The sequence below is a fragment of the Struthio camelus genome, chromosome 3 (genome assembly GCF_040807025.1).
Source record: "Struthio camelus isolate bStrCam1 chromosome 3, bStrCam1.hap1, whole genome shotgun sequence".
NCBI classification, from domain to species: Eukaryota; Metazoa; Chordata; class Aves; order Struthioniformes; family Struthionidae; genus Struthio; species Struthio camelus.
In genome coordinates, this window is record NC_090944.1 from 34,549,090 (window position 1) to 34,562,172 (window position 13,083).

At 44.5% G+C, this 13,083-nt stretch overlaps 1 protein-coding gene and 1 long non-coding RNA gene across 3 annotated transcripts in view; one reads left to right on the forward strand and one right to left on the reverse strand.

Annotated features, from left to right (window-relative positions):
* Positions 1–4,771, reverse strand: part of GCLC (glutamate-cysteine ligase catalytic subunit) — a 36,402-nt gene extending 31,631 nt beyond the window's left edge. The window contains exon 1 of one of the 2 annotated variants that reach the window (XM_068937378.1): positions 4,461–4,771. In XM_068937378.1, coding sequence (XP_068793479.1) covers positions 4,461–4,610 — 150 coding nt within the window. In that variant the 5' untranslated portion in view covers positions 4,611–4,771. Of the gene's footprint in view, positions 1–3,944; positions 3,988–4,460 lie in introns of those variants that run through there. The other variant, XM_009687022.2, reaches the window with a different exon arrangement.
* A 404-nt stretch (positions 4,772–5,175) lies between these two features.
* LOC138066562 (uncharacterized) lies at positions 5,176–13,083 on the forward strand. Its single transcript, XR_011139874.1, has 3 exons — positions 5,176–5,663; positions 8,903–9,019; positions 12,998–13,083. It is a non-coding gene; the product is annotated as an uncharacterized lncRNA (long non-coding RNA).

Here is a 13,083-nt window from a genome sequence, read left to right on the forward strand (position 1 = left end):
TCCAGACAGGCACTCAAGCCTGGAGACCAACCAACCTGTCCCATTTAGCAGCAGGACTGCATGAAAACTTTAAAAAAAAACCCTTCATATACACATACACGAGTACGTGCGCACACGCACGTAGATGTGGACAGGCACGCAGTGTTAACTTACTACATTCACACGCGCGCACAGCACCAAGTCACAGAGCTAAGCCCAGGCAAGAACTAGCCATTCCACTCTTCTGATCTGTGCATCCACATTAAGCTGCAAAGTGAAATTTAAGCAACGTCAGTCAGCTAGAGGAATGCAATCAGCAGACAAGAAGCTCGGAACAGCACAGAAGATTGGTAATACACTAGCATACAAGAGAACTTTCCAGGAGAAAATCTAGGAAGCAGCAGAATAGCCTCTGCCTTACTCTCGTAACTCTTAAGATCTGCTACTACCAACATCTATCTGCCAACCTGCATGCTGCCCTACTACCTCCGCTACAATTTTAAATCACAGTACTGAAAATGCGCACTTTTTTGCATCTGCTATACAAGTTTTACCACTTCTATTCTAAAATAGAACACACAGATGAACCTACAGCGCTGGATGGGAGAAGAAGAAAATACAAGGAAAACGCAAGACAATACTGGTCAGCATGACAGACAGAGGTCTCCCTAGAATATCTAATGGCTGGACAAATTTTGGGGGCAGTAAGGCGAGGATAACAAGGAGGAGGCTGTTGAGGGAGAACGGGGTACTTTTGCAAGTGTTTCCTGTTTTCCACAGCCAGGAGAAGCCCAGCATAAACAGAGAGGCCAACTGTCAGTTTGAAAATAAACGAGGCAGAAGGATGATTAAGAGGCAAAGGACCTTCGCCTGCAAACACAGGTACAAAAAGTCCTTTAGGAAGATTTACTGGACAAGTCTTACTCTCCGCTACATTTGCGACTGTGGGTCTTCTTTATTGCTGTAAGGCCTCGATGGTTGTGTGCGAGAAGTTTACAGAAAGCAAAGAGCCAAAAAGAAGTGCCCTGAAAAAAAGACAACAGCAATTTATCTCTCCGAGTTGCCCTAATCCTGAAAACAAGACGACAGCTTATTTCCTCATGAGGTAGCAGAATCAATGTTTTCACTTTTCCAGCTCTTTACTCAGGGGAGGATGGGAGCCGCAGGGAACGCTACCCTGTAACGCCTCAAGGGGAGCTAGATCCATCTTACATTGCAAGCATCCAAAGGACCACCACAGCTATTATAATGAATCTCACAACACGTATGTTGTATAATACATATAGAGGAATCCCGTTGAAACGGGGGGAAAAAAAAGCGCAAAGCGTGTTTCTATATTCACTTGCAAACTGTGTTGCTTTTTCACACTGGAATTAGCTAGATGGGAACAATCTTTAAAACATACTTGTCTGCAGAGAACGACAAACTCAGTATGTGCTAAATAAGTAGATTTTTCTTCACAAGCAGTCCTTACAAATTAAGTATAAAAATATATTTTTCACCAAACTCAACCTCAGAAATATCTTGCAAGCACAACAGTAATTTCATTTATTCTAATTTCATAACTAGCATTAATGTGAGGGCTGTCATCTCCATTCCTGATTTCTATCTTCAAGAGTTTTTAGACTATAAAACATCCTTCAGGCTATGACTTCATATATGAAGGTCAAAGTGCACAAAAGGCTTTGCTTTTTTTTTTTTTTTAAACTGTGCAGCTAGTTCATTTATCTAAGCTGCATACAGATATGGTACTCCTTTCTAATAACTAGACATTTGAAAGGAGAAACTGAAGACAAACGTACTGCTTTTTCTCACTGATCTATCTACAGCACAGCTGAACTAAGCTATAGAGGCAGGTTATGTTTTCTGTTTGCAGAACAGCAGCAAACTGGCAAAAAGTATGCGGTGCATTAATATACTCTTAAGTGCTGTGTTATGTAAGAAATTGCATAATAGAGTGGAATAAAGACAAGTTGCCATACCTGAGGTTATTAGCATTTCCTAAAACCAAAGGTAGATAAACCAAGTTACTTGACTTTCTCTAAATGTTTACAGGCATTTCAAACGTGGCTCTCACTTCCTTGTCAGAAATTTGGCAGCAACCATACTGCTCTTGAAACTCTCCTTCTTGTCACTAGGCATGACAAAACGAAATTGTCCTTCTTCCCAAACATAACGTGCCACCATTTACCATGTAAAAAAAACTGCTTCAGTAAGCTCCCTACGCCACAGGAACAAAGCTCCTGGAGTGCAGTTTTACTGTACAGCTAAGGTTACCTAACGCAATACTTACCTAATGCTGCTTACCGCGCAGCTTGCTGCTGCAAGGGCCGTTTCTGCCAGCCCCCTTCCTCTGCTGCTAGACCCCTTCCTCCACATGTCCCAGTCACTTTCCCTACACTAACACCAGAATTTGTTGGATCTCACAGTGAAAGGCGGAAGCTCTGCCGAGAAAACTAACCATCCTAAAAAACAAAATGGAAGAAAGTTTTCCGCTAGTTCAGCTTCTTCAACTTGCGTAGCCAGAGCCAAGGCAAGGCAGGCAGAACCAGCACGCTCATGCATCAGCATTAGCTGCACCATGTAATCTCACCTTGAGAAAGCAGGACCAGCTCAAATACAACACTGAAAAACAAGTCCCCTGCATTAAAGATTCTTGAGAAAATTCTCAAGTAAAGTCTCAGAGTAATAGCTGGAATCTCTGTTCCCTATCTTCCTGAACTTAAGTCTGTTTACAAGGGACTTCATAGAGCAAACATCTGCGTTATAGAGCCTCTGCAACCTCTACCACGTCAAAGACTGCTGCTGTCCTCCTCGTACAGGTAGCACGTGTCAACAGCAGAAGACGCCTCCTGCCAGCATAGCTGGCTATCCCTTTCTCGCACATCGCAAGCTAAGATAACAAATACTCTTTTCTGTCAGCATAACTTTAGCCATATAAAGAGTTCTAGGGAACAGAGATGTCAGCCAGGGACATGTGTATACATGTGTGTATTTATACACACACACAAAAGTATACTTAAACTTCCTGAGTTCAAACAGCTCCGGCTGCAAACCCATGCAAGGCAGACCAGACAGGTTGGCTGTATCACTCCTTTCACATGACAGACTTTAGTAGCAAAGCCCCCTCACTCCTTCTGGAAGAGCCTCAATGCTTCCCTGGCTAGTTTATATAAAATATGATGACATTTACTCAGAATAAGAACCCATTTTAAGAAATCTGCTCTCTCAAGCTGCACAAGGGGAACGGCACTTTCCTCTCACGCAGAGCACTTGCGCACAGCTATTATTACCATACAGTTTTCTCACAAATGTCCTTGTATAGTTCAGCAAGAAAACAGAGCATGAGATGCAGATGTGATGGAAAAGCCCCTCTGCTGCTCGCTTTCCACTACGTTCCTCAGCTTTCCCGCAGTTACATCAAATACCTAAGTCAGATGCTGGACCACGATTTGCACCATGAGCGAGGCTGTCTTCCAGTTTGGCAAACACCAGGCTTCTCTCCATCCCAGGGGAAAGCTGGGACCTTAGCTAAACGCTAAGCACCCACCCAACAGCTCAGACTGGGATGCAATTCAGAGCGGCTTTGCAAAGAAATACCGGCAGGAACTGAATAAACTCGCGGTCCTCAGACACCAGTACCTGCAACAAAGTTCAAGTCACAACCTGAGCGACCGCCCCCGTTCTTTCCCCTTCCCCAGAAGATCGGCTGACTCACGCCCGAAGCAGGAGGCAGCAGAGCAGGTCCCTTTCCACACGGGCAAGCCACGGTCGTAGGCAAGCGCCACGAAACCAGGCTGCAGGGCTTTCTCCCGGCCGGGCAAGGCTGTCCAGCCATGGCGCATCCTGCCCTGGCCGCGGAGGGCACCCAGCACGGCGCCGGCACCAGCACGGCCAGGCGCTCAGCCCCACAAGAAGCCTGGACAGACGGCATCCGAACGCAGCACGAAAGGCTGAATACCTACTCCGCGTCCTGCTCCCTTTCGCGCCGATCCTGAAAATTAATCCTGTGGCTGCAATTCAAAAACAAAAGCGTTGTGCTCTCATCGGGCACCACTTTAAAAATAAACAACCCGCAAGGATTTAGCGATCGCTGCTGGGTGCTACTGCAGTCCCGGGGGGGGGGGGGGGCTAAGCCCCGCGAGCTCGGCTACGGCAGGCGTCGAGACGCCGCATGAGAGCGCCCGAAGTTATTTCAGCGCGCAAGAAACGCGCCAGACAGCGTCCGGAGCCCCACCGCTACGGAGTGCGGCGGCAGGAGCGCGGGTGCGGAGCCGCGCAGCCTGAACTTTCCTCCCGCGCAGCGCAAGCCCGGCCCCGGGGCGCGGGGCTCGCTCCGCGGCAGCGGGCAGGCCCGGCCGGCGGAGCCCGCGGGGCCGGGCGGCACCTGCGCGCGGGGCGGGGGAAGTGGCGGGCGTTTGGGGGGGCGGGGGGCGGCCGGCGGCGTGGCCGGGCCGGGCCGCGCGGGGTGGGGGGCTCACCTCGTCGCCCCACTTGAGGACGTCCTTGTGGCGGTCGCGCAGGGCGCGGTAGATGTGCAGGAACTGGAGGATGCCGTGCTTGCGCACGTGCTCCGCGTGCCGCCGCGTCTCCTCCCAGCTCAGCGGCGAGCCCTGCGACAGCAGCCCCATGCCGCCTCCGCTCGGGGAGCGGAGCGGAGCGCGGAGCGGGCGGCGCGCCGGTGCGCTGTGCGCCGCGGCGGCGGCGGGAGCCCTGCTCCGGCCCGGCCACACGTGACAGCGGCGGCGGCGGCGCGTCAGCCCGTGACTCAGCACTTTCCGCCGCCAGGCCCCGCCCCGCCCCGGCTCGGCTCGGCTCTGCCCGGCCCGGCCCGCTGCGCTGCGCTGCCGTGCGCCGCCCCCGCGGCTCCCTCAGGCGCGGGCCGGGGCCGTGGCCAGCCTGGCTCGTCGCTGTCAGCCTCCGCAGGCGGCGGAGAAACGCGCCGCGCAGTGCTCACGACTCTTGCCTTAAAGAGGCTCCAGTGGAATAAAGAAACCCCAGGAGTACGCGCGTGGAAGTGCCGTGTACTTCTGAGCTCACCCGCCCACATAACCCCCCCCCCCGAGAGGAGGGGGCCGCCTGGCGCGCGCGGCCCCGTGGTCTCGGCCCCGCCGTGGCGGGCGGCGTGGCGGGAGCGGCCGGCGAGGCCTGGCGCGGCCGGCGAGGCCTGGCCCTGCGGCGTGGGGAGCGCCCCTGCCCACGGCGCAGCTGGTAATGCTTTCACAAATGAGGGAAAAGTAAAACGAAGCCCTTGCGTTGTTTTTTTTTTTTTTTTCCACCAAAAAGCTTCATACCGATCCAAGCGGGCTTTTTCCTGGCGTCGTAAAACTACCGTCATCTGATAACGGTATATCTGCAGAGGAAATCAGTGAAGCAGGGGCACTGAATGAGAGGCCTGCCTAGGAAGAAAAAAACAGAGAGGAACGCAACCAGGCTAAGGCTGGCATAACTGTCACCAGAAAAGCTGAGAAACTGGAATAAAAGGTCAGCTCCCTTCTAAAGACACGTGAAAACAAAGGCCAGAAAAAGAGCACAGTACCATTTTACGTATTTGACCAAGCCAAGCGACTTCAGCGAGGTCCTTGGGAGACTCGGGGTACGTGTCTTTCATGTTCCGCACAGGAAACGGCAAGGCACTGCCGGCGCTCCTGATCTCTGCGCTATCACAGAACTGATTAAATCAGGTAGGCTCCGAGGATCCTGCAGTCAACGTGCCTTTCTCGGGCTGCAAATGAACATGAAACCCCACCGTGGTTTCATGCTAGCTTGGCATGGGGAAAAACCTTCTTGGTCCCAGATCTGGCCGTCAGCTTAACCCTGCGCGTGTGAGCAAGGTCAGCCAGGAATCCAGAGCAGCATCGCGTTAAGGCACCACCTCGTCCTGTTTGGTGTCACATTTTGTGGTTTGGCCAGCCTGATGTCTGATGAACGATTACGTCGTAAAGGTGTTACTAAGAGGTCCTAGCTAAAAGGCTTAAAACGTGGATAGTGTACTGAAAACTGTTTGTATTTGAAGGAATAGGGATCGGAACATACATCTGAAACAGAATAGGTGAATACACGTTTTGAATGGCTGAAATGAAACTAGAAAAAGAGCGCCTCTTCCCGAGATACTTCTGCTCAGTCTGTCTCAGTAAGCTGTGACCGCATCCTGTTGTGCCTAGAAAAGGCCAAACTATGAGGATGTTAACAATAAGATAGTTATCTGAGAATTGTCTAGGAGAGAATCTGAGCAACCTCCAACTCAAAAAAGAGGAAGCAGGGAAATGCCATATGTTTTAGATTTGATACAAAATAGAAGAAAGGCCTATCAGCACCATTTAAAATATTTTCTAGATGGAGAGACAGAAAAAAGCGAATTAATATTGCATGAAGAGAAAGGCTCTTACTTCTGAGAAGATTGTCCTTTAAAGATACCACTGAAAGGTGAGGGAGGTAAGCAGGTTTGCAAAGCACACGACAGAGACTCACTCAGAAGGTGAAATTCATTATGCCTGAACCCTAGTTTTCCCTGTACTTATGCGGCCCATTCTTCACAGGCCTTTGGGAAAAGCATGGCTGGTATGCAGTAAGATAGCATAGTTAAGGGTCTGAGAATTAGTGGAGTATTTAAATTGTGGTATAGCCTGCTAATGGATGAATTGCATTATTAGGTATTTCATTAACTGAATGACCGAACTGACAAAAACTGCCTGATTGTCTTTCTTCCATGACATGAGGTGCCTCAAGGATGAAACAAGCTCCCAACACATTAAAATAATAAATCGAAAATGCATTAGTTGAAAATATTAAATATTAAAGTAAAACCACTTGAGTGTAAAATGTCCTATGTCTTGGTTATTTTGTTTGATGGCTTAAGTTTGTATGACAAGGGCAGCCATTATAACAGGAACAAAAGTGAGCGCTCTAATTAAAATTACAAACTAATTTCGTGTATAATGGCCTGTTTTTAGGGATTTATGACTTTTTGAAACTCCTATTTTTGACTACAATTTTCATGGCGGATGTCTAACTGAAAGCAATTCTGTTGGTGTTGATACCGCTGTAAGGCCTGTTGGTTTGTGTGAAGAAGGAAAAGAAAATCATCTTTTTCCTTTAGTTAAACCCCATAGGCCTTTTTCCTTTTTCAGAACTCAGGAAGTCAAACTCTCAAGCTTGACAACAGAGATGAGATATGGGGGTGTATTCCTCACACAAAAGCCACGTTCTACTTTTTTCTAGGGTCGAGTAGACAAAGAGTCACTTTATGTGCCACCCGGCACATACATGAGGACGGCTGCTCCAAAAGATTAAGATTCACGACATGGTGCCACCAGCTCGCCACCCTCCCTCACATTTTCCACAGCTTTAAGTTCCAGCTGCAGCACCTTAGGAGCCACGGCAACAACAAATGGGTGTAGTTGCTGCCTAAAATGGCTTTTCTCCCAGCTCTGTTGGCCCCTTTCCATTCCTTGGGGCAGTCGAGCCTGGTTTTGGAGCAAGCATAATTATATCAGGGCAAACTTACATTGTTGTCTCATGAATCTAGGAATACCTGTCTAGGCGCTTGAGGATTCTTGCTCGTAGTTCACTTGGCTGATAGTGAGAGCGCTACATTGCTGAGAGACGCGTTTTTGAAAGAATCAGGCGTTTGGTGTGGTCCCTGCTGCTTTTAAGGTGCTGTGTTTAATTGACTGTAATCATTCTGTACATTTCCAGCAACATATACAAAATTCCCAAACCAAGATGAGCTTTGTTATAATGCAGGGGGCTATTAAGCAATCTGTACTTTTGCGCTAACCGCTTTTGCTGCTCTTTGTCTTGGAGTTTAAGGGTGCGTGTTCAGTATCTATCTTTCCGCACATTTATACCGTGCGTTTTCTCATGTTATTTCAGTGCCGTTATCTGCTGGTTTTCATTCATACCGTTCACGTGCACTTTATTTGTAGCCTTATGAACTACAGAACTAGTACTCTTGTTTACAGTAGAAACCCAAGATATTTTCCTTCTCCACCAGTAAAACTGATAAAAATTTAAGCTATGTTTTCTCACATCGTAATCTTTAACATAACAGTGTGACAAGCCAGTTGTGCTTATGAGGTGTTGACTGTCTTCAGCTGATGTTTTTTTTCTTCCTTCAGTTCTAAACATACGTGTTCTGACAGAACTAGAATATAAACATTTCTTTTCTTTGTAGAGGATTGTGGCATGAAAGAAGAGTATAAGCCATTCTAAGGCTGACAACATCACATGCAGAAATGTTCATTTATGCATAGGATGGAAAATGACTTCAGGGGATGCACAAATAATGTATAATATATGGATATGTGCATAATGATATGTAATTATTTCCAGTACACTCACTGTCAAAGAAAGATTGTCAAGCATGTGGGCAATACTTCTGATGATTTGATTAGTTTAACTGTATACCAACCTCCCAGCCCCTGAGACGTCACTATTTTCTCTGGACAGGCCAGAGGAAAAGCTTCCAGCTTCATCTTTGGGATGAATCTTTTACTAGAAAAGTATTTTGCAGGGAAGAAATAGCTCCTCCTGAAAAAATCCCTTTGCCTGAATTTAGCAACGTGCAGCTTTATAACAGTAGAAGCAGTCCAGACTCCCCTTAAGCCCTCCCTTTACTCTAACAAGATCTATTTTATAACTAGGCCATACCGCTTTCTTAATTCTTTATCTCTTGGGCAGCTGCTCTTCAGTCCCAACTAGGGACTGTTACTGATTCCTGAAGCAGTGTCTACTGATCACATAGCAAGTTAGTATTTATTTTGGAAATTAGAACAGGGAGTGTGATTTTATTGGATTTGAAAGCTGATTTTTTTTTTTTAATTTTGTGCTCAGTGTACAAAATTAAAATAATTTAATTATCTGTCCAGATAAAAAAATACCAGCTTCTCATTTTTTTGTTCTCCTCCCTGTTTTCTTTCAGGAGAGAAGCTTAATGGAGGAGCCTTGCCTAGTATGCAAGGGAACACAAATTGTCTGCATCAAGTGGTAATAAGGAAATATTGTTTATTCTTTGCAGAGATGAGAAAATCTTTTCCAGGTGAGATTTAGTTTCTTTTTATAGTGCTGTTGATAGAGCATGATGACACTGAGAAACATCTGTGCCAGGGAACAAAAATATTTTAAGAAATAAAGTTGTACTGAATTGACAAAATCAGAGGCGTTTCTACTGATCCTTGCTTTGAAAACCATTAGAAAACAATCAGCAATTGAAAACTAGATGCAGATGAGTGGGGATCTGGAACAGCTTTCCAACTGGAGTAGTGAAGGAGAAAAGCCTATGTGCTTTTAGGCTGGAGACAGCAAGTCAATGGAAAAAGAATATGTGGCACGGTACCTGCAATAGTGAGGATCTGACCTTAAGGATCATATATGTTCCTGTCTTTCTAGAAATTCCACAGAGAACAACCCGCTTTATCTTTCATGTGTCTGCACAGCAGTTAAAATCAGCTGCCACTAAATCTAAATTGAGTAACTCTGCGCACGTGGAATGTACCCACTTGGAAAGATGAAAGATCTGTAGAATCATGGGTGACACCACTCCTACAGAGTGCTTTCTTTTACTGGCTGTCATTAGAAGTAAAAAGTGGATGTCTTATGATGAGGCTATTATTACAGGGAAGAAAGAAAGGTTTGTCTTCATGAATAATCTGAACAAATTTTTAGAGTAGCATTGTTCAAGGTGATCATTGAGTTGACGTTTCTGAATGTTACGTAATTCTGGGAATAAAATCAAATAAGTTCATTTGGAACAATCCACTTTCAAAGATTCAGAGTAACACATTTGGTAGAAAAAAAATCATTGTCTTTTCTGATGAAACTTATATGTTTCCAGGCATTATTTATGACCTGCACCTGTGTCCAGCATAAGTGACTCAGGTGAGATGTGGCAACTGCCTCTTTTTGGGCTATGAAATCTCCACGGTTTTCACGACGCACTGGAGAGATCTGTGCTCGGGCACTTATCTCTTGATGGAGAAATCCTGTCAACTGGTGACATGCATTAAATAATCTGTTTAGAGGAGGTCACAACATTGAAAAGATTCCAGTGAAGAATGTTTTGGTCTTCCTGTTCTGCAGCCAGTAGTATGGCTAAGAAAGACCTATTCCAATCAAAGTTTTGACAGTAAATTCTCTCTTAGCTAACTGTTCAATTAGTGTGTGAAATACACTGTTGTGACTTCTATATATTACCTTAAAATTCTTTTTCTTGTCCTCAGCCTGTTGCTCCTCCACCTGATGAATGGAAACTACTGCCTTAGGATTAAATTTTGTCATGAGTCTGAGTGGCGCATTCCTAAATTTTGTGGGATTTTTGTTCATACTATTGATTTCAAGGGTTGGAGGGTTTTGCTTATACACTTCAACAGGAGTGCCATATACATTTCTGTATATATAGTTCAATGCATTTATGTGAAAAGTGAAAATTATCACATTTTTTTCAAACTTTGACCTGTATCAGCATGTTCATGCTACAAAGAACTTGTATTTCTAGTTTCTTAGTAGCCCGTATATTCTTTCACTGTGACTGTACACCAAATACATGATTATGGTTTCTTGGTTAAATCTGGCATTCTTAATCATGTCATGAATGCCACTAGTGTCAATAGCAGAAGCTGTAGTGTGTACTAATTCTGCGTGAGAGTTGCTGAGCCCCTACATCGCAGAGTTGTCTAGCGCAGTGATGCCCGTCACATTCTCTTCATCTTTCAGTCCTCTCTGTGTCTCTTCTCCTGCCACTACCTGTCCCCTCAGAGATGCCCGCTCTTCCCAGTTCACCTGTCACTGCCTCTTAATCTCTCTTGAAGAGTCTCTTCTTTAATGATGCCCGCAAGATAAAAATTACTGATAAAAGGAGAAAGTAAGAACTTCCAAATTATTTCCCAGTTTATCTTGTTTTCAGCATCTTCTAAGCTGAAAAATCAAAATTATGAGACTGCTTTCATGTTCTTTTCCAAAGGTCTGACCTAAATTTTTGTACTTAATAAATAATAACTGTGTAATATACAATAAAACAAAAGAATGTCGGGCGCTCAATAACAAAGCAGAAGACCGAACACCTTACCCTCTCTGCATGCGAATTTATTATCCTTAGCATGTCATTTCATTCATAATGCATATCAGAAGCAGTGAGATTCCTTCTGGAGAAAGATAAGAGAAAACAATAGAAGGCACAGCCTAAAACAAGTGGTATCTGCAAAATCCACCTAGAGGTGTTACTGACAGGTGAGTTTTACAGAGGTCTGAATTCAGAGATGTGTGCAGCTTCGCAAAGAAACTCAATTCTTTGATTATTTGGATTTAGGATTCCCTAGGTAGGAATATGGGCCTGTGTACTTTACTTGCACTAAAGGAGGGTACACCAAGAAGTCCTAAATCCACCATCAGCTTCTCCTCTCCTGAAAACAACCTGTAAGGCCCCACATATTAGTTGAATATCAGTTGAGACATTTCAAAATTAGTTGAAAAGTAGAACAAATAAGTCCATAGATAGGCTCTGGTATTTTTTTCCGTTTTGTGAATTTGTTCATTGCATGGCAGCCTTTTGTGAGCTGCAGCTCTAGCTCCTTTAACCATTCAATATTGTTACTATGCTTTAGGTTACAGTTAATTGATTTGCAGTGGAAATAGTATTTACAAGATCACTCATTCTGTTAGCTTTTGGTCGTGTAACAATGAACTAAATGGGAATAACCCTCTTATGCTTTAAATGGCCGTGCATACAGGTGTTCATACCTTAGATAAAACAGCAGCAGGAAACAAGGTAACCTTCAGGAAGAAACTGAGATACCAGAGTGCGATTTGATAAGAGTTATTCAAACACTGTGGTGAAAGCTTTCTAAGCCCCTAAGTAAGTCCAGGGTCTCAAAAAATGATCTGCTTTGAACACCTACTCTTTCTGTCAACCTGAAACAGGGATGGTCACAAAAAACATGCGCACAAGTTTTCTTCCACCGACGGTTTTTCCAGAGTATCAAGTCCCAGGCAGTAGCTTAATCTCAAGAACTGCAACTGGTTAGAAGGACTGAGGCAGACAGCAAATGGTACTTTGGTACTTTCCACATCTGTTCCTAATAGCCAGGACATGAGTTTCCTGAAAGACCAACCCACTGTTCACATGGCAAGAAAAATAACTTACAAGCTTTTACATAATAATACTATTTAGTAATGGCTGCCATTATAAAACTATTGAAAAACAATCTCAAAGTTCTCCTGAGTGCCATACCTTAGTTCGTGTCTGACCTATGGCTCTTCATAGCTGGCGCAGAATAATCTATTTTCATATATAACATTACACGAAAGGAATTTGTTCAGGAATATATTGAAAACTAGGATACCTTAAATAGCAGGAGGGGAGAAAATAGTCCCCTAATAATCACATTCCGAACAGTTTGCCAACATCAGTTACACCTTTCCAGTGGTAATTTTATCTCAAAATCTTTAATTACCAAACATTTTCATCTTATGTACTTCTTATTGTATGTTGTGTGTCATCTACTTTACACTGAGGACAAAGTTCTACTGAAAATCTGAAAAATGTCAACTACTGGAAATGCATTCTCTTTTTCTCTTTGATGATTTGGATACTTGCTCATTTTCTAAAGGTTTTAGACAGAGGTCAGTGCAAAATCAAAATGCTAAAAAGAAACCTTGAAAGAGAAGAACACTGAGGGGAAAATGAATATTTGTTATAATACATTCATTGTAATTAACTGTTGTCACCATTCACACCTCCAAGGTGTTGCCCATTACCAGCCAAATACCTGTCAAGGTCGCTCTTCTGGAGAGAAATCAGAAATAGTTTGGAGACTGCATTTCAAAGACAAGTTAAGGAGAAAATACTAAAGATATTTTTTCTGAAATTTCTCTTAACTAAATAGAATGATGGATAGAATGGGTCTAGTTGGTCTAGTACCTAGGATTACAGCACTTTTTATTATTTTCTTGTTATTCATAGCATCACTGAGGAACTGGCAAGTGGGAGTAAGCATAACTAACTCTAATATATTTATTACAGGCAGAGAAACTGAGGAACAGAGATGTCAGGATACTTTGAGTGGGAGCCAGAATGCTTCATTTAGGTACCAAGAATAACAACTGCTT